The following is a 22,153-nucleotide window of genomic DNA, read 5'->3' on the forward strand; positions in this document are numbered from 1 at the left end:
TTACGGGTTACCCTCTATTGTGACACACACAGAACACACAATTTCACGTTATCGAATAACTGAATGACTTTACACCACGTTACTGTTTCCACCATGGGGATCCCGGTAAACAAGTTTGTTACACAACTATTGTGGAAGGCTGGGGCGCCCCCCATCCACTCAGTCAATGCAGTGGAACCTTCCGGTGCCTCTGCAATGAATGGCAAGCCACATGGTTACCTGAAATGCAGGAACACATTTACGACGTTGGGTGGTAGTCATGTTAAAAAATGGTGGACATTAGATTGGATGAGACTTGTAAAAGTTTCCGTATGAGTTGGAATTTACTCTCCACATAATGCGCGTCACGGTTAGGAGGGACTGTTCACTGTTATCTTAAATATCAAGGATGAGGATAGAGCTGGGCCCTTATACTCCCGATGGAGTAAAAAAAAAAAAATGGGGGGGGGAAGGAACTGGATGACGGACAGACAGACATACAGACACATGTGGCGAGGGTAGAAAGTCAGTGTATGTGCACGCCCTGGGAGGACAACGGTAGAAGGGAGCACAAGAATGCAGCTGCATCTTCACGGAATTGGTCAGCACGCATGTTGTACACCCACGGGTTCCAGGCTGACGCTCCCAGCAACAGCCACCAAGATATGTACTGCAGAAGGAAGATGTATTCATGAAATAAATCAACTCTACCCAGGTCTAACGCTGATGTAGAGAAAACTGATAAAATACCCCGTGGTAAAACTGAGAGAAGAAAGAGCAATGTCATCAGCAACTGAGTGATGAGAATGTAGCGCTTCTGCCGCTTTACAGTGTCCACCTCTCCCATTACCCGCATATTGAGACTCTTCCACTCTGCCTCCATTCGTCCTTCCTCCACCAAGAAGTTTATGATGGCTATGATGGAAAGAAGAATGGTCATCAAGACTGCCAGACCAAAGACGGATATATGTGTATAAAAAATCACATCAATGTACGGACCTGTCGGGGTACTATGAGTCTTCGCAATAGTAAACTTCAAATGATTTTCATAATATGCCTCAAAACCCAATTCTCCATAGCAAATAAAAATTGCTAAAAGAATCCCATCCACCCATGTAAAGACGATAAAAATAAAAATTTTTGGCACTGAGAAGAATCTGTTATACTGCAGGGGTCTGGAGGTGAGGATAAGTCGCTCGAAGCTGAGGAGAGTAAGAGTGAGCAAGGACACGACGGTGGCTGCACTGAGTACCAGGCCTTGGAATAAAGGCATGCCACTATTATAAAAGACTGCAATAGGAAAGTCACTGTCAGGACGAATAGTACTAAAATTTGTCTGAAAGTGTTCTGATGGATAAATGAACGGCTGGAGGTGGCAATAAAAAGCTGGTGTGACCACAAAGGCTGCAGTCATGAGGTCTGCGACAGCCAGGGAGGTACGTAAGATGCTGGACTCCTCCCCTCTGTGTCCGCCTGCCATCATCACTGCCACCACCAGTAGGTTGCCCACCAACCCACCAGCAGCCACACAACCCACAAGCACGATGAACAGCACCTCCACCACCTGACACGGTGTGGACAGGTAGCTCCAGTGAGGGTTGAGGCCATGAGCAATGGGATCGTCCATCCATTCAACTCCACAGAAAGCATAGCAGCTGGACCAAAACATGTTGAAAGTTTGGTAGTAACTTTTATTTTCATCACTATCAATAACTGGTAGAATATTATGACTGCATGACTCTACTTCGATCAAAGGATGAGTCTTGGAGTAGAGTGTGACAGACACTCCAGACACATTTTTAATCTCAAGGCGACAGATCCCATCACAAAACAATTTCAAACCCTGATAATTACCTTCTGCTAAATATCTATTGACATAACCAGTAAAGTAATACAGGGATGCCCTAGATAAGTGCGAGGATGGGCAGGTGTGAGGGTTTATAAAAACCAAACCCATGTCCCAACAGACAGTTGTATAATCAAAGTCTTCGCACAAATAATACAACCTGATCAGTGGCAAACAAACTCTCCGGTAATTCTCGTTATTAACTACACTAAAGGGATAATCTACAGCATCATCAGTCGAAAAGATTACAGGTTGGTCTGGGAATAAGAGTGAGTACGTCAGCTGACAAATCGTTATGATATGATGACGAAGTTCAAAGAGATGTCCACTACAGGACTCTTCACCATGACCAGTGAAATCTCGAGAAAATGTGAGAGGTGGGTGGTGACACAGGTACATGTGCTGAGGGAGGAAAGGATGAGAGTGATTCATTGTGGAACTGAAGGGGGGCAGCTGTGAAGAGTTGGCATTGCTGTGGCTTCTCTTCTGACGGAAGAGAAAAGGTAGAGTTGAATATAGCTCGTAGTGTCTCTTAGTGGCCAGTTCTTCTCTTGCCTCCACACGGTTCATCATTGCTAAGGTGGACAATATGCCAGGCTGGTAGAGTGACAATTGAAAGCCAGTGAGGAGAGCATTTTTTGAACTGTGTCCGTACTGGCCAGACGCTAGAGTGTGTCCTTGGTACCCAGGGTCCAGGCCACCTGCCCTGCCCAGGACACACAGCAACATTAAGGTCAGCATTAGGGGTTGGGCCGGAAGGGAGGTATCCACATCACATATCATTGCTGGAAAGGGAACCACAAAACTGTAAACAAAAGCAATGCAAAATACTGTAACATAACTTACACGCTGTCTTATGTTTTTTCATCTACACTTCTAGAGATCACACCTCATCTCATTCAAGAAAACAACAAATTTGTTTTCATTAGCACCTTGCATCAGATCACTTGTACTGCATGATTTTTGTTACATTCAAATAATTTCATGCACTTTTACAAAGACCTTTATATATTTTACAGCTTCTCAGACAATTTTAAAAGGGTTGCAAAGGCCTATTACTTCCCATCATCACTGACATACACGATTTAAGAGGCTTTTCAGATTATTTTATTTTCTAGATGCTCTCCGTGGATCTCTCAGGCCTCCAGTTCACTGACACGAATATTTTTTAGATAGATTTTATGGGTCTCCGAGTCCCCAGTATGACCGACACGGATTACTTGGCACGATTTTGACCCAAGATGTTTTTCAGGGATAGGTGTGATTCCAGCAGCACTGACACAGACGATTTGACACGATTCTGACTTACAAGATGTTTTTCAAGGATTAGTGAAATTCCCACAGCAATGACACAGACGATCTGACACGATTTTGACACACAAAATGTTTTTTAGGGATCGGTAAGATTCCAACAGCAGACAGGGACGATTTTAGATGTTTTACGCTAAATGGCCTTAACTCTCTCCTGCAAGGGCATTTCATTCTTTCCCTCTTCAGAAGGTTTGTTTGTTGCATAAGAGTGATTTTTCGAACAGGGATTCAGTATAGACTTCACTAGCCCCTACGTTCATGACTTGGGGATGGCCTTACGAAGCTCCCCAACACCTGTTCCTTACGGATTTATTTTGCTTGTTACACCGTGCTGTCCCCTTCTGTGTTACTTAAATCATTCTAATATCGCCATACTTTGCATAAACAACATACAAAATGATATTAGCCAGCCGTATCCAAAAATAAGTAGGTATGGAAGAGGTGTTAGGGAGCATACAAGAATATCAGCCAAGAACTCCTAGGGCTTCTCAACCTCTTCCTCGCCTATTTATTTCTGATGCTGCTCCGTTAATATATTCTTGTGTGTTACTCATGCCATCTGTGTCGACAGTAAAAAAGCATAAGAAGCAAAGAAGAGGATGTTCATGGGTACTCTGGAAAATAAATCGCTAAAGAAGAGGTGTTAGGGAGCCTCCTTAACCGACGAGAATACCAGAAGTGGAAAAAATTACTCAAATTGTCCCGGCCAAGTGTTCATATATAGGAATACCAGAGTTACCCCCTTCATGCAAGAGGTATTAGTATTTAAACGGATAATAGTGGCAGTATTTAAACGGGTAACAGTAACAGGATTTAAAAGGGTAATATTAAAGGTGTTTAAACGGGTAATAGTAACGGAATTTAAACGGGTAATAATAACGCTATTTGAACGGGTTATTGTATCGATATTTAAAAGGGTAATAGTAACGGTATTTAAACGGAAAACAGTAAATGTATTTAAAAGGGTAATAGTAACAGTATTTAAAAGGGTAATAATAACGGTATTTAAACGGGTAATAGTAACGGTATTTAAACGGGTAACAGTAACAGTATTTAAACGGGGTAACAGTAACTACATACCCGAACGATGCGATGCGAAGAAGTGCCAAAGTCTTGGAAGCTGTGGCAGGAAGTGTGTGTGTGTGTGTGTGTGTGTGTGTGTGTGTGTGTGTGTGTGTGTGTGTGTGTGTGTGTGTGTGTGTGTGTGTGTGTGTGTGAGAGAGAGAGAGACAGACAGACAGACAGACAGACAGACAGAGAGGAGCTGTGCAGGATGTGTGTGTGTGTGTGTGTGTGTGTGTGTGTGTGTGTGAGAGAGAGAGAGAGAGAGAGAGAGGAGCTGTGCAGGATGTGTGTGTGTGTGTGTGTGTGTGTGTGTGTGTGTGTGTGTGTGTGTGTGTGTGTGTGTGTGTGTGTGTGTGTGTGTGTGTGTGTGTGTGTGTGTGTGGTTATTTACAAAATGATGCATGGCTCTATGTTTCTCTGTGCACATTCTTGCTAGAGAGAACGATCGATGTGCACGTGCATGCAAGAATGTGTAAATGTGTGTGTTTCGGGAGACTTGAATATATATATATATATATATATATATATATATATATATATATATATATATATATATATGAAGCCTCAGTAGTACAGTGTGCGTTTTCGTACACTGAAGAAAGAGGGTTCGCGCCCCGCCAGGGTAATAAACTTTGGGAGCGTTCTTCAGGCCACATACTGCATTGGCGGACATCAGGGGTGCTGTGGCTGAACCAGTGTCGCATACTATAAAGTATGCTTGCAACCAGTCGGCTTGCGCGGGCCGATTACACTTGATTCACAAACTACACACACATCCAAAGCCACTTCAACACTACAATACACTTACATGCACTTCCCACCCCACATACAATCTCTACCAGACAGCCTAAGCCACTTGGCAGAGATACATTGGCTGTATCGTCGCCGCTTCGGTTGGGATAGGCCGGTCCTGCAGTGGACACTCAAACGGCTGATGAGATGATATATATATATATATATATATATATATATATATATATATATATATATATATATATATATATATATATATATATGTGTGTGTGTGTGTGTGTGTGTGTGTGTGTAGGTAGATAAGCAGGCATGTGTATATGTACGTATGTATATGTATGTACAGTATGAATGTATGTACGTACGAGTATGTATGTACAGTATGTACGTACGTATGTATGTCCAAGTACGTATGTCTGTATGAGCATTTGCATTCGATTACTGTCTCTCAGTACTTTATTCATGTACCACCAGGGGGAAGCCGTGGTTGAGCAGTTAGAGAAGTTATCATATGTACGAGAGTTCAGTCCCAGCCTGGTGAGTTGGAATTCGGTATTGCAGATTTTACGGATGTGTCGAAAAAATACACCGGTCCTGAATGATACGGCCCGAGCATGTATTCAATTTAGACAGTATTTGGGTCGAGGTGGTGACATGTGAAGTTGTGTGGAGGACAGAAGGACCATTAGGTCTCAGGAAATGACGGTCTCTTCCTAGAGTTGTAAAAATATAATAATAAACTAGAGCAGCACTCAGACAGCGCATATTTCCGCCAATGCCGGATCCGGATCCGCCCCCAAATTTAATCGACTCTTTCTTGGCACATGGCCCACCCTTCCACAAAATTTCGCTGAAATTCATGAAGAACTTTTGGAGATACCGTGCGGTTGGATCCGGATCCGGATCCGATTCCATCCCAAAATTTAATCATTTGTTTCTTGGCCCATGGTCCACCTTTCCACAAAATTTCATTGAAATTCACTAAGAACTTTTGGACATATGGTTTGAACAAACAAAAAATCCGCATCACAAACAAAGTCTATTCAATTGTTCATTGGGCCATACCATATCTCTCTTTCAAAAAAAAAAAAAAAAAAAACAGCATAATCCGTTCAAGACTTTTTGAGTGATCATGTTAACAAACAGACAAACAGACGGACAGACAGACAAACAAACAAACAAACGCGGGGTAAAACATAAACTCCTGGGGGAGGTAAACAAGTAAATAATAATAATAATGATAATAATAATACAAAAATAAAACACTCAGCAACAGCCAGCGTTATTTTTATCCACACAGGTTACGTCACATCCTCCCCACACTCAGCCTCTAAGTACAAAAGCTCATTGAATGCTGTGGCTCACTCTATTTCATTTCCCCTTTCATATGTCACTAACTGGGTTATTCTTATTGTTTCCGGACTGTATCATTCGCATCTGCAGACTTTTCGAGCAGGAGAGACTAAATGAAGCTTCAGTTTACGCCTTCACGTCGTGGCACCGATGTAACTGCGCTGCTCCTCCTCTGCCTGGTTTTATAAACGCGTCCCTCAACTCCACCCTCCCCCTGAACCCCCAAAAGGAGAATGGTGGATTGCCCCGGAGAAGAGCAACTTTAGCCTTCAGTTCACCAGGTTCACGTTTCATATGAACCGGAGAGTACAGCCACGAGAACAATAACTACTACTACTACTACTACTACCACTGCTGCTACCATTGCTACTGCTACTACTACTGCCACCACCATCATCACCACCTTTACTACTACTACTACTACTACTACTAAGATCCTGTCACTAAAAGCTGAATAAAATCGTCTGGAGGCAGCGAAGAAGGGAAATAAAATAGGCCCTGGGAGTGAAATGGCTAACCGCTTCACTCTGATGGCATGTTTTGTTTATTTTACTTAATTATTTATTTATTTACTTTTTTTTTTTTTTGCTGGCGCCAGACGATTTATTCAGCCACAGGATAGAGGTTCAGTGGTGAAGGGGTTACTGGAGACCGTATATAACCCCTTAAAGATCGAAATAAGTCATCGCTGGCCTAAAAAAAAAAAAAAATAGTCTAACAAAAGAAGCAAATGAAAAAATGGTCAATGTTGTGATATTACTATGGAAAAAAATGGGTATTCATTCAAAAAAAAAAAAATATATATATATATATAAATTATCCAAAACAACAGCCATTTATGGTTTATTAGTCACTACAACTCGTCTTTTTTCATCTTCTCATCTTTCCTCCTCTTTTCGTCCCTCGCCTTGTCCTCCTTCCTCTTCTCGTCCTTCGTCTTCTCTCTTTTGCCCTCCTTGCTCTTTTCCTTCCTGGTATCCTTCTCCTTGTATTTGTCATCCTTGTACTTCTTCTCCTCCTTATTCTTATCTTTCTGCATCCTCTCCTCCTCGTGATCCCTCTGTTTCTTGTCTTCCTTCTTCCTGTCCTGTTTCTTCCCTTCCTTCTTGCCCTCTTTCTTCCCTTTCCTCTCGCCCTCTCCCTCTTCCACATGCTTCCCTCCCTCCGTCTCCTCCTCTCCTTCCTTCTCCTCCTCCTCCTCCGAGTACACCAAATTCTCTACTTTTTCTGGGTTAAGGACCAAGTTATTGTACTGAGGTAGAGACATCCAGAATTCTCGAGTCTGTAAAGAGAAATGAAGTAATAATGTACAAATAAAGGACTAACGAAAAAATGTACCATCACAGGAGGTACGTAATAATGTACAGTAGCCAAAGTAATGATGTACAAATAAAATAATAAAGTACTAATGTAAAACAGGGAAAAATAAAGTAACAATGTACAAATAAAGGACTAATGTAATCTTGTACAACATGCAAAATTACTGCACAATCAGCAAGGAGTAAAGTGAGTGTACAATCGTCCAAAATAATGATGCAAACAGGCAAAAAATAAAACAATAATGTACAAGAGGAAAAAATAAAGTAATATTATACAACAGGAAAGAAGAACAGATTTGACCATTCTAAGGACACGAGATTAACTTTAGGGAAGAGTCTGTTTATTTGAATTTCGTTAAAAAGACCTGAATTTCGCACACACATGCAGACACTTTCGCACACGCACACACACACACACACACACACACACACACACACACACACACACACACACACACACACACACACACACACGAAGCAGTCTCTGTCTCTGTCTCTCTCTCTCTCTCTCTCTCTCTCTCTCTCTCTCTCTCTCACACCTCGTTCCTGTAGTCCTCCTCCATCAAGGGCTCCGGCTTGATGGTGAGGTGTTGGAGGTGGTCCTTGGAGACGGGGTCCCACTTGAAGCCCAGAGCATCGTCAGGTGTTGGGTTCCTGAAGGGGGAGAGAGACTGTTGTAGTGGGGGAGAGAGAGAGAGAGAGAGAGAGAGAGAGATGTGGTGAAGATAAAGAGCAGCATTATCTTCATCATCATAGCTATTATAATCATCACTGTCTTAATCTTAATCATCATCTTTATCATCAAAATCATCATCAATATTCTCCTTCTCTTCTTCTTCCTCCTTCTCCTCCCCATCATAATCATCATCGTCATCATCATCATCATCAATATCTTCATCCTCCCAAACACATCATCATTTTCGTTATCATCATCACTTTCATCATCATCATCGTCATCATCATCACCATCAACATTATCCTCATCATCATCCTCATTCTCCTCCTCATGATCATCACTGTCATCATCATCATCATCACCACTACCACTAACACCATCAATCAATAAATAGATTAATACAGGGTACATCACCGTTACCAATTCGGGGGGAAAATCTATCCTAAAATATAAAAAAATAAAATAAAATAAAAATGGCTAAAATATAATAAGGAATGAGTCATCAGATTGAAGGGGTTATTATTATTTTTTTTTTAACCTTAACTTGGCCCAGATTTCGTTATAACTCTACATCCTAGTCATGACACCTCTTCGTGACTAGCACCTTATTCATGTTATATCTGTTGCTACGGATCCGCATTCAAGATGGAGAGATGTGTTACAGTTCTACATCATCCCCATAGCACTTCTGCGTGACTAGCACAAATTCACGTGTTAATCTATTGCTACAACTCGCCATTCACGATGAAGAGATATGCTGCAGTTCTACCTCCTACCCATAGCCCTTCTTCGTGACTAGCATCATACTTTAGCATTAATCTATCGCTAAACTCAACATTCAAGAATGAAAGAATGCAAATTGGGGCCAAGTTAGAGTAAATGGAGTAGATTAAAGGCCAGTATTCTCGTCGGTTAAGGAAGCTCTCTAACACCTCTTCCTAGGCGATTTATTTTGCTTATGACTCCTTATTATCCTCTTCTCCGTTATTTAAATCACTCAAATACCACCATACTGCTTATAAAGAACATATAAAATGATAATAACTACCCGCATCCAAAATTAAATCGCTGAGGAACAGGTGTTAGGGAGCTTCCTTAACCAACGAGAATATGAGCCTAAGAGAGTTACCCATTCATACAAAACTGAATCGCTAAGGAAAAGCTGTTAAGGAGGCAGTTACCCAGTAGCAGCGAAGTTAGTCCACATGGTAGTTATTATGTCTCTCAGCTTCAAGTCCTCCTCTCTCTCTAGGGGCGACCACATGGGACCTCCGGTGAAGAGGTAGAACAGCTCGTCACAGTGGTTGATCCCTGTAGTAGTAGTAGTAGTAGTAGCAGTAGTAGTAGTAGTAGTAATAATAATAATAATAATAATAATAATAATAATTAGTGATAGGTTGGGGTGCTCACCATCCACTCACTCGATGTAGTGTTGCTCTCGGATGACTGCCCTTTCCTCTCTTCTTTCTTTCCTTCCTTTCTCTTCTGTCTTTCTTTCCGTCATTCTTTCCTCTTCCTTCTGTTTATGGGTGACTCTATAGTGAGTGACAAGCCAAGTGGTTTCCTTTTACACCAGAAAACCATTTAAAACGTTGGGTGGTAACCATACACAGTAACCAAATTATGGCGCCTGGTGTTTTAATTCAGCAGGTGCAGGTTTATATCCAATGGGTGCTTAGGGTTTATTGCTCACATTATGCCACTCAGGGATAAATGAGGCTGGCCACTCATCTTAAATGTCAGTACCAACTAGCCTAGCTCCAGGCTCCTACGCTTCTCTTGGGACAACACAGGATTAGATGATGAATGAATGAATGAAAGATAACAAAAATATTAATAATAGTAATAATAATAATAATAATAATAATAATGTTTCAGCAAAACTATTATTTCTCTTTCTGTACCATGAACACAACAACTTCTCTTAGTATCACGGACTTTTAAACCATTTTGTTTTAATATCACAAGCAAAAATATTCCTGACAATGCCTCAAAACAATACCCAGTGCTCACGAGACCCTAAAAACAATCCCAAACGCTCACAGTTCTTTCCTGACGAAGCCTTAAAAACAATCCCAATTCCCACGACCCCCTAAAAACAGTCATCAATCCCCCTTTACTGACGAAGCCCCAAAACAATCACTAATGCACATGAAGCCCTAAAAAAACAGTTACCAATTCCCACGACACCCTGAAAGCAATCCCCAACACTTTCCTGACGATGCCCCAGTACAGTCCCCCCCGATTACTCACAATCCTTTCCAATAGTAAGAGGGAACGCATCGCTAAAGGAGCGCTGTCCTCTGTGATGGAGTTCATACTGGTACACCTTCCTCTTCTGTCTCACTATGTTGGCAGCGTGGAGGGAGGCGGTCTGGTCGTGGTCGACGGAGAAGAAGCGATCTGTGAAGAGCTGTTAAGAGAAGAGTGGAGGAATGCTGGGTTAGGTGATAGTGGCGGGATGGATGGACATAGGTATGGACAGACAGAGATGGACAAACAGATACAGATTTATAGGTAGGTAGGCAGGTAGAGAGATAGCTAGAAAGAGATAGCTAGGTAGAAACACAGACACACAGGCAGACACAGACAGAGAGACGGGCAGACAGATAGATGCGGGTAGATAGATAGATAGATGGATAGACAGACAGACAAGACAAACTGATGGATGGACAGATAGACAGAGATACACAGACAGACATATATAGATGGATGGACAGTCAGACACACAATCAGCATCAGCAGCACTTCCTCCCCCCCAAAAAAAAAAAAAAAAAAAAAAACAAGAAGATGGGCAACAGTATCGTAATAATCCATCAAATATTATCCTAAGCTACTAAACCATTAATAAATAAGAAAAATGACTATTAATAAGAAATACATAGAAAGAATTGCACCTAAAGCCTATCCTTGTCACATAATCAGCAGTAGTTTCGTCCAGTGTGATGCCTCCAAAGTATAGGTCAAAGATAATAACAATATCAGCTCTAATAATTACATAAATACAAAATAATACAAAAACAGCTAATAAACTTCAAAAACCTACCCTTGTCACATTATCGGCTGTAGTTTCGTCTAGAGTGTTGCCTCCTACGTATCGGTCAAAGATTTTCACGGTCTGGTTGAGGGGCGAAATGTCCTCGGGGCTGAAACCGAGCGCCCTGGGACCCGAATGCGCGAAGTTGAACATGATGGAGGAGCGAAGTGCTTCATTGGCGTATATGGCTGTGTGGGATGGAAAGGAGGGGAGGGGGGTGTTATTTATCATCATCAGGAGCACCATCTTTGGCGTTAACATAAATATCATCAACATCAGCAGCAGCATCTTTAAAACACCACACACACACACACACACACACACACACACACACACACACACACACACACACACACACACACACACACACACACACACACACACACACACACACACACACACACACACACACACACACACACACACACACACACACACACACACACACACACACACACACACACCGCTCGCTGGTGCAGTGGTAACGCTCTCGCTTGCCAACTGGTGGACGGGAGTTCGCGCCTCGCTCAGGTTGCGAAAAGTTTCACTGACGAAGTGGGTGGTTACTGTCCCCCTTGAGCAAAGGGACGGGTGTGTGGGTGTGTGAAGGTCACAGCCTTGCCCTTAGATCGGACTATATGAGCTCTCAGCTCCCTTCCGGGAGGGTAAAAGCTGACGATCACGACCATCAAGTGATCCTGACCGACCCGGTGAATCACACACACACACACACACACAATCAAAAACGTAACACATAATATCGAAGAAAAAGCTAAAAAAAAAAAATGGAAGAAATGAAAGCGTCGTTGGCCCAAGAAGTGCCCAATATTAAAGTACAACAGTTTTAAATATAAAGAAAAAAACAAAATGGGAAAAAGTCGAAAAATGAAAAAAAAAAAATCTAAATAATGACTCACAACAATATCAGAGATTAAACTAGATAATAATTAAAACTAAAAAAAAAAAAAAAGAACGAAAGAGGCAAAATATCGAAAAATGAGGAAGGAAAAAAACTACTGACGCAGGGTAACGAAGGCGCCCTCGTCCCTTGAGATGCCCGTGATGAGGTCGACTCTCTTGTGCCTCGCCTCCTTCATAAGCCTGGCGGGGTGCATGGCCAGGTAGTCCCCATCAACGAGGGGACCCATCATTGTCGGGCTCAAGAGTAAATCCTGCAGGTTGAGAGGAAGAGGGAGTTACTTCTGTCCCCACTCAGGCAGGGGGAAAAAAAACTTGGATGAGAGGGAGTTGGTTTGGCCCACTCTCGTAGGATGAAAGGGACGTAGGAGTTAGTTTTGTGTCCTTCAGCGTCTTCCCTTTCAGTGTCGGAAGGGACTGTGAGTGTCTTGGGATTGTATTGGAGATGTGGTATGACGAGGTTTGTTTTGGTGTGTGTGTGTGTGTGTGTGTGTGTGTGTGTGTGTGTGTGTGTGTGTGTGTGTGTTCCAAGCCACTATATTTCCTACATCTCCCTCTGCCTATCACTCACTAATCCAGCAATGTCGCAGCCTCACACACCCAACACATCATCCTAAGCTGCCTTGGCCCCCTCCCTCACACGCCCACTTCTGCCCACCCACACCACCATCATGCCCACATGCATACATCCACACACCACCCTATCCACCCTCAAGCCCACCCACACACGTCCACACCACCTGGACACTCGCATACCCGAAGCTGTCCACCCACTCACGCCCACACTAGCATCCCACCCACATTACCACGCCCACACACCCTTATACCCTAAGCCACCTTCACCCCCACCCACTAATGCCCACAACAGTCCCGCCCACCCAAAGCCACCCTCATCCCCGCCCATACACGCTCACACCCACACCACCTCGCCGCTGCAGACGCAGTGACCCATGTTCTCGTGGGGCATGGTGGCTCCCTAGCACCTCTTCCTTAGCGATTTTTTTTTTTTTATTAGGTCTGGTTAATATCCTTTTGTACGTTGTTTATGTAGAGTATGGCGATATTGGAACGATTTATGGAACACGAAGAGAGAGAGAGAGAGAGAGAGAGAGAGAGAGAGAGAGAGAGAGAGAGAGAGATGCAATAAGCAAAATAAGTCACTTAGGAAAAGGTGTTAGGAAACTTGTCTTGACCGAGGAGAAATAGTACCTTCTAGTTCTTTCCTTACTAAATAAACTTCCTCAATTATCAACACTTATTCTTTTACAAAAAAAAATTCACTACAAGCTCCTTCTACCCAAAACAGGCAACAAAAATGGGAACAGAATGAATTAAGAGAAATAAGCAATAAAGGGGAGCTGAGCTGGGGGAAGGGCAGCCAAAGTGGGGACAGGGAGACGTGGAGGCGATTCGTTTGTGGCCACCCCTTACGATATTTAGGCGTCTGGCGATAGATAGATAGACAGAAAGATAGATACAGACATAAGCACAGACAGATAGACAGATATAGAAAGACAGATACAGATGAGATAGATAGATACAGATAGATAGATAGGTAGGTAGGTAGGTAGGTAGGTAGGTAGGTAGATAGATAGATAGGTAGGTAGGTAGGTAGGTAGGTAGGTAGATAGGTAGGTAGATAGATAGGTAGGTAGGTAGGTAGGTAGGTAGGTAGATAGATAGACAAATAGATAGATAGATAGATAGATGGATGGATGGATGGATGGATGGACATAGATAGATACCGACAGATGAACATACAGACAGATAGACACAGATAACACAGATAAGGATAAGACAGAAGCACAGGCAACTAACAGAAATTTGAGAGAAGAGGGTCACAAACTCCATGGCGTCCACCTCCTGTAGGCATTCGACAAGGGCCTCGCTGCTGCTCTTACTGCTGCCCTCCTCCTCCTGCTGCTGCTGCTGCTCCTCCTTCTGCGACTCCTCAGGGATGGAGCAGTTGAATCGACGCCCCAGATATTCTGCCACCTCCTTGTGCGCCTTCCCCAGCGCCCACGTGGTTAGGGCCGTACCGGACTGCAAGATGCCGCGGTGAAAGAGGCCTGGGAGATGACAAGAAAGGAAAAGAAAGGAAATACGTGCTGATGGAAGTTTCTTCTTGGTTTATTTTGAGTTTATCTACTTGCCAGCCTGTCCATCTATCTACTCTATCTGTCTACTGAACTACTTTCCTATCCATCCATTCAACTATATACTGTATATCTATCAATCTATCTACATCTATCTTTATCTACCTGTCTATCTATCTATAAATCTGTCCCTCTATCAAAAATATTACTCTATGGATCTACGAACAGACATCAACCACCACTCAAAATACCAGTGTAAATCCCCAATCACCCTACCTATAGACGAAAACGTGAGGATCTGGAAGTGGACAGACGCCGCCCCTGCACTCTCCCCGAACAGCGTAATTCTTAGGGGGTCGCCACCAAACTTCTCAGCGTTCTTCTGCACCCACGACATCGCCAGAGTCTGATCTTTGAGGCCCAAGTTCCCGGGGGCCACCTTATCCTCCGTTGACATGAAGCCTGTAGGGTGGCGGTGGTGAAAGGGTTAGTGTAGTGTGGTGCGGTGCTTGGGTAGAGATGGAGATGGCTTAGTGTGGTGTAGAGTTAGTGATGGGATGGTTGGGTGGTGGTGGTAGAGTTTAGAGAGTGGTGGAGTTCATAGTGGTGAGAGAACAGTGGTGCAATTAGTGCGGTGGGAAATTAGTGATGGAATTAGTGTGGTGAGTGATCAGTGATGGAGTTAGTGTGGTGCGGGGTTACTGGTGTAGTGGTGGAGTTAGTGTGGTGTGGAGTTAGTGGTGGAGTTAGTGTGGTGTGGAGTAAGTGGTGGAGTTAGTGTGGTGCGGGGTTACTGGTGGAGTTAGTGGTGGAGTTAGTGTGGTGTGGGGTTACTGGTGGAGTTAGTGTGGTGTGGGGTTACTGGTGGAGTTAGTGTGGTGTGGGGTTACTGGTGGAGTTAGTGTGGTGTGAGGTTACTGGTGGAGTTACTGTGGTGTGGGGTTACTGGTGGAGTTAGTGTGGTGTGGAGTTACTGGTGGAGTTAGTGTAGTGTGGGGTTACTGGTGGAGTTAGTGTAGTGTGGGGTTACTGGTGGAGTCAGTGGTGGAGTTAGCGTGGTGGGGGTTAGAGGTGGGACGCACAGCAGAGTTTAGGAAGGGTTTAAAAAGATTTTATGTATCACTAAATTATAAGTTAATTATAGTATACTGCGCTTCATGACAACACAGGAAATCCTTGCGCGCGCGCGCACACACACACACACACACACACAGACACAGACAGACAGACAGACAGACAGACACACACACACACACACACACACACACACACACACACACACACACACACACACACACACACACACTATAATAGATAGATATAGACAGATATAAGTAACAGGCACATATACATCTTTCTGATCAAAGTATACCGCTAATAACAGCCATATCTCTTATCACCGCAGGTCAGGAGTAAATCAACAACCACACTGATACAACAGCACCCAAACAGCAGATTGTGTATAATGTCGCAGCACATCAGTTTCAGACTTTAATCCTGAAACTCCAGCATCTTCTTCAGGGTCCAGGTCGGGCTGAAGCTGCATACCTCTTGGAACCACTGCCACAACCTATTCTCTCGAGTTTATTTACGTATTTATGCATCTAGAAGGATTGACTGCATGAGGAAAGACGAACTGTACTGAAGAGTGACCAAAAATGACAGCTCATCCTTTCTGTCTCTCGCTCTTCCTACGAGAAAAAAAAAAAAAAAAAAAAAAGGAAATCTTCAGCTGGGATAGAATTAAATCTTACGACTGCTCTGAAATCTACAAAGACTGACCAAGGATGCCGAGCCGATACTGGAGCGTGACGAGGACGACGTCGTGGTTGAGGAGGACGTGTGGTGGGTACTCATAAGTGCCCCCAGCCAGCCACCCGCCGCCGTGGATGAAGATCATGATGGGCAGCAGCGCCCTGGTGTTGCCCGGCTGCAGGGAGACGAATTTGGTTGGTGATTGTTTTTGGTTTGGATACTGTTTTGGCTGGAGACTGAGGAAAACCATAGTCCAGGTCAGGAATAAGAAAAAAAAAAAAAAAAAAAAACGTACATCAAGATTTGGGGGAAAATGTATATCATGATAAGAAAAAAATACTCTAAATCAATATCTCGGAAAAAAAATAAGAAGGTCAGAGTAAGATTTACAAAAAAAAAAAAAGTTCAAATGAAGATATGAAAAAGGTCCTGATTAAGATTAGGAAATGAAAAGTAGTTTAAGTTAAGATTAGGAAAAACCATAGTCCACATCAAAATGACGGTTAAAAAATCAGATTACCAATAAGAGTTGATAAGCAACTTACCCCCATTAGATTACACTGAAAGATGACAGTCTACATTTTATAGCACTGGTTGACGTCAGAATGAATGTCCACGTTACACTGAAGGCACTGGATGTCAGAAGGAAGTATTAATTTAGAGTAATGTCGGAATAAAGTAATGTATATATTTAGAGCAGTGGAAAATGTCAAAGGAAAATTAAGCCATAAGATGTCAAAAGAAAATGAGAGCACGAGATGTCAGATGTATACACTGAAAGCACAAAAGGAAGTCAGACTGGAACCTCAGCATCACCCTTTCCCTTTTCCACTTCTCCTTCTCATCTCCCTTACTTACATATGGTGTGAATATTTTAATGAAGGGACCTTTGTCCTATACTCTCTCTCCAAGCCCCCTCTTTCAATCCCCACCTCTTATCACTCTCCCCGTATGTCCCTCCCTCTTCCCCTTTCCCTGCTATCTTCCCTCTTTCCTGTTTCTCCCCCATCTCTTATCTCCCTCTTTTCTCCCCACTCTATTTCCCACCTATCCCCCTTCACCTCTCCTTATCTCCTTCTATTTCCCCTGTCTCTCCACCTCTCTTGTCTCCCTTTATCTCCCTCTGTCTCTCCACCTCTGTTGTCGCCCTTAATCTTCCCCTGTCTCTCAACCTCTCCTGTCTCCCTCTATCTCGCTCTCTCTACCACTTGTCTCCCTCTGTCATTCCTTGTCTCTCCATCTCTGTTGTCTCCCTCTGTTTCCCCCCGTCTCCCCATCTCTGTCGTCTCCCTCTATCTTCCCCTGTCTCTCCATTCGTCTCCCTCTGTCTGCCCACCTCTGTCGTCTCCTTCCCTGTTTCTCCACCCGTGTCTCTTACCTTCGGCGTGAACACACTAAGGAAGAGACAGTCCTCCTGCCCCACCGCTTTGGCGTCTCCCATTCCGGTGAAGAAAACTTTCGTCGGGATTTGAGGACAGATGGGCGGCTGCTTGCTCCCGTCCCTCACGCCCTCCCACGGCTCCACCATCTCGGGATCCTGACGAAGGGAAGCACATTTAGTCATAGTGGAAAAAAGCTTGAGAGGAATGTATCGGTTGTCATCATCATCATCATCATTAACACCACGATTATCATTATCATCATCACCATCATTACCAACACTTATCATCACCATCATCCCAACCCGTACTCCCACCTAAAATCATCACCACCATCATTATCATAATCATCACCAGCATCATCCCAATCCGTATTCCAAACTAAAACGAAGGCTGAGAATCCTGAAAGAAAATGATAACAAATAACAGCGAAAGGATTGTCATGATTATTTCCACTGTGTGTGTGTGTGTGTGTGTGTCTAGAATTTAACCACCACTAACTTTGAACCGGAGTGGTCCTACAGGGGGCTTGGCGTAGGGGATGCCGTAGTAGGAGTAGAAGGTCTTGTCCTTCGTCGACGCCTCCTTCACCCCTGATACCTGCCCGCTGGTCGTCTCAATCACTGGAGGCACTTCGTACTCACCCCCAGCCCCCTCCCCTGCCCCTGCATCGGCCTCCTCCCCCACAGACCTCGCCGACAGGAGCGCAAGACCTACGACGCATAGCCAAGCCGACGACAAGCCCTTCATGGTTTACTAAAAGGGTGGAGAGTACACAGGTTAAGTTAGATTCTAAGTTAGAGTTAGTTAGGTTTGGTTATTTTCGGTTAGCTCTGGTTTAGTTATATTTGTCCGAATTAGAATCTGCAGAGTTAGGTTTGGTTAGCTTGGGCCGAGCTAGGTCAGACTGGGTTGAGTTGGGTTGGGTTAGATTCGGTTGGGCTGGGTTGGACTGGGTTAGATTCTGTTGGGTTGGGTTGGGCTGGATACGGCTGGGTTGGGTTGGGTTGGGCTGGGTTAGATTCTGTTGGGTTGGGTTGGGCTGGATACGGCTGGGTTGGGTTGGGTTGGGCTGGGTTAGATTCGGTTGGGTTGGGTTAGATTCGGTTGGGTTGAGTTAGAATAGACTGGAAGCAATTTAAGAATGACCTTTTTAATGGAGAGGTTACTGAAGGTTGTATCCCAGGTTCGAAAAGTCTCTGCGATGCTAAATATACTTACCCGCAGTAGGCAAGATAAACAATACAACACGTCCTCGGAATGAAGTGGTGAAACTATTTCAGACCAAAGAGGCCAATTATTGGAGAAAATATCGAGACGGGAGGGCGTTTATCTCTATATTTCTATCTATCTATCTATCTATATCTATTGTCAGACGCCTTCCAGTTAGGGGTTCCCAAAAACAAATCGCCTCCACGTAGCCCTGTCCTCCACCATTTGGCTGCCTTTCCTCAAATTCAAACCTCCCCTCCCTCTCATATATCTCTCCACTCTATCCCTCCATCTCATCCTTGGTCTCCCCCATTCTCTCCCTCTAGAACTCACTCCCCCCCCCATCGCTCATATATCCCTCCAATCCATCCCACTACCTCATCCTTGGGTCTCCCCCGCCTCCTCACTCACATACTCTGAAATTCCCAGATAAACAGACCAGATTTGTGTAGGCCTATACTATTGGTCTATCCCGTCAAGATGGCGCCATTAGAACTTCAAATATAGGGTATATAATCCGTAAATAGCGCTCCCACTAGAAACGCTTGTGTGTTGCGGGGACGGTTCAGTCGGCCAGTGTGGGAGTGGTTGCGGTATTTACAGTAGGAAATGAATAAATGAAGCATCTTATGGGTTGCAGAGACAGTCGGCTGGTGTGGGCGCGGTTGTGGATTTGGAGCAGGAGGTGAATAAATGATGCAGGGTAGATACTGACTACACCCAGCCGTCTCCACAACTCAAGAGAAATCGACCGGCGGAGTGGGAACAGGAGCGCTACCTATGGGCCTCTCTTTATGCAGTGAAACAGACCAAACATCAAAACATACGACGCCTATCCGCCTCCTGGGAACCCCCCAACAAGGGATGGCCACGACTGTATGTATTTCCTCACCACGACGACGCATTTCCAGTTTAATCAAGTTAACACCAGATCATGTTACTGAAAGACTATACTGAATTGGAATAAAGAAAAAAGATGAACTACAGCGATATATTACCCCTTCAGTTCGATAATTTTCAAGCTTTATTCAGTCAGTCTGGTGAATATTCTTACAAAATTTAACATATTGGACTAACAAACAAGCTAACCAGATACTAAGAAACTAAATCTAACCTAACCTAATCTAACATATATAACCGAACAGATTAACCTACCTGATTACACCTAACCTAACCTGATACTTAGAAAATAAACCTAACAACATGTCCTAAACTTACCTAACTAACTGACCTAACAAATCTAACCTAACCAAAAACTTCCTGGATAACAGAAAGTGCAAAATTGGTGCACAGAACTGAAATCAGCATCCCAGGCATTTCACAAATGGACCCTCGACGAAACACACATTCATGACAGTACTTTATTTTTTTTTACTCCAAATTGGCTTACAACTGCCATCTCTCCATCGTGAATACTGAGTTATAAAAATTGATTAACCCTAGAATATGATACTTGTCACAAAGAAGTGCTGTGGCATGGAGCTCTGGTATTGTCTTTTTCTGTTCTTCAGCTAATGGAAATAAGCTTCAAAAGTACGAAAATCTAGGCCAAGTTAAGGTGAAAGAACTATAGCAGAGATCACGATCAGGATGAACCGAGAGAGAGAGAGAGCTTCACCTCTCGCCGGCCACCTATCAGCCCGACTTTCAGAGAAATACTTCTTCACTCTCCGTCCTGACTAACCAAAACCCATCCCAACCTAAACCTTAACAGCCCAGCCAGACTACTGTACTATTCAGAAGTCTGCGGCACCCCACCTCAACTAGACCCTCATTTAAATACTCCATCATACATGTTCTCACCTTCTGCCCTGACTATATTTCTTTCACCTTAACTTGGCCCAGTTTTTCGCCTTTTTGCAGCTTATTTCACGTATCTTAGTGAAAAAAAAAAAAAAAACAATACTACGGCTCTAAAGCCTTTCCATGGCACTTTTTTGGTGTTAATATTTTGCTACGGTTAAGTATTCAAGAAGGAGAGATGGCAATTTTAGGCCAAGTTAGAGTTTAAAGAAAAAAAGTATAACAGAGATCACTAGAATAAACTGAGGGGCAGAGATTCCTTCACCACGTTCAGCACTCACCGAACCCTTATCGAAATATTTTATCTTCGCGTGCTCACCTTCTGTCCCAAGGAGGAGAGATCACCAGAATAAACTGAGAGATGAGGAGGAAGAACACCTCACTCCGGCCAAAGTTAGTGTCATCTCTGAACTGGGCCCTAGACGGAAAATTCTCTCGTACACGCACTCACTCTCTGGCCTGACGAACGGAGGCCAAGAGTAGGAACTGAAAAAGAAACTTCACCAAAACATGCTTCGCTCACCATTCACCGGACCCGAAGAGAAATAATTTACCTTGCACTAACAGATCACCACCCTAATCGAAATATTCCGGCTTTCCCGTACTCACCTTTTGTCCATACTAGAGAGATCACCAGGATAAACTGAGAGACCGAGAGAACATATTCTCCTCACTCCGGCTAGCGTCAGTGCCACCTTTGAGCTGGACTCTAGTGGTACGTCCACACATGTGCTCGAACAAATGGTGCCAACATGTAAACAACACAATAACAAACAAGCTGGGAGCATGACGGGAACACTAGCGTCCAGATCATGTTGGCAACACCACGATGAAGTGTCAGCGGTCTCGTACGGACATCGTCATCACATCACCTCTGCTGCCAGTAAGTTCACAGCTGCACTGAAACGTGTTTGCATACATGTCAAAATACTGCCGCATACACGTCACAAAACATGTTGCCAGCTGTTTTGTCGACACATGTTCGAGGATACGTGTGGAAGCGCCCTGAGCAGAAAATTCTATCACACATATTTTACCACGCCGTGAAAGGGAGGTGGAAAGTGAAAAATCTCCCTTCCTTAAACCTTAAACAAAGTGGTTATTCGCCCTAGTGACTTTTGTGCAGTCAGTAGGTAGATACTATTACATTCACTAAGTAACTAACATGCTCACCTTCTGTCCTGACTAACCGAGAGGAACTGAGATGACAGGGAGAGAGAGTTACCGCACCGCCCGGCCAAGGTCAGTGCCATCTCTCAACTGGAGTGTGTGTGTGTGTGTGTGTGTGTGTGTGTGTGTGTGTGTGTGTGTGTGTGTGTGTGTGTGTGTGTGTGTGTGTGTGTGTGTGTGTGTGTGTGTGTGTGTGTGTGTGTGTGTGTGTGTGTGTGTGTGTGTGTGTGTGTGTGTGTGTGTGTGTGTGTGTGTGTGTGTGTGTGTGTGTGTGTGTGTGTGTGTGTGTGTGTGTGTGTGTGTGTGTGTGTGTGTGTGTGTGTGTGTGTGTGTGTGTGTGTGTGTGTGTGTGTGTGTGTGTGTGTGTGTGTGTGTGTGTGTGTGTGTGTGTGTGTGTGTGTGTGTGTGTGTGTGTGTGTGTGTGTGTGTGTGTGTGTGTGTGTGTGTGTGTGTGTGTGTGTGTGTGTGTGTGTGTGTGTGTGTG

The 22,153-nt window shown here is 43.9% G+C and overlaps 2 protein-coding genes across 2 annotated transcripts in view; both read right to left on the bottom strand.

Moving 5' to 3' along the window:
* Positions 1–7,157: 7,157 nt before the first annotated feature.
* On the bottom strand, positions 7,158–18,234 carry LOC145412094 (carboxylic ester hydrolase-like). The gene is made up of 11 exons (XM_080282011.1): positions 17,986–18,234; positions 17,484–17,642; positions 16,133–16,280; positions 14,627–14,812; positions 14,073–14,323; positions 12,358–12,508; positions 11,346–11,524; positions 10,553–10,712; positions 9,481–9,610; positions 8,163–8,277; positions 7,158–7,586 (listed from the first exon to the last, which is right to left on the bottom strand). Exons 1-11 carry the CDS (start codon positions 18,232–18,234, stop codon positions 7,158–7,160), a joined length of 2,157 nt encoding a protein of 718 aa, XP_080138137.1.
* The window catches only part of LOC145412246 (uncharacterized), a 56,662-nt gene continuing 44,313 nt past the window's right edge, over positions 9,805–22,153 (bottom strand). Inside the window, exon 3 of the transcript XR_013899544.1 lies at positions 9,805–9,863. The gene's annotated coding sequence lies outside the window, so the exon portion shown is untranslated. The remainder of the gene's footprint in view (positions 9,864–22,153) is intronic.

The sequence above is a fragment of the Coenobita brevimanus genome, chromosome 92 (genome assembly GCF_032717465.1).
Source record: "Coenobita brevimanus isolate Jiangsu-jjx chromosome 92, ASM3271746v2, whole genome shotgun sequence".
In the NCBI taxonomy this organism is placed as follows: Eukaryota; Metazoa; Arthropoda; class Malacostraca; order Decapoda; family Coenobitidae; genus Coenobita; species Coenobita brevimanus.

Coding starts and splice junctions, on each gene's coding strand:
- LOC145412094 (XM_080282011.1), bottom strand. CDS start 18,234: ATGAAGGGCTTGTCGTCGGCTTGGCTATGCGTCGTAGGTCTTGCGCTC. Junction 14,324..14,626: donor CCTCACGTTTTCGTCTATAG/GTAGGGTGATTG, acceptor GTCATCTCCCAG/GCCTCTTTCACCGCGGCATC. Junction 10,713..11,345: donor CAGCCGATAATGTGACAAGG/GTAGGTTTTTGA, acceptor TTCTCTTAACAG/CTCTTCACAGATCGCTTCTT.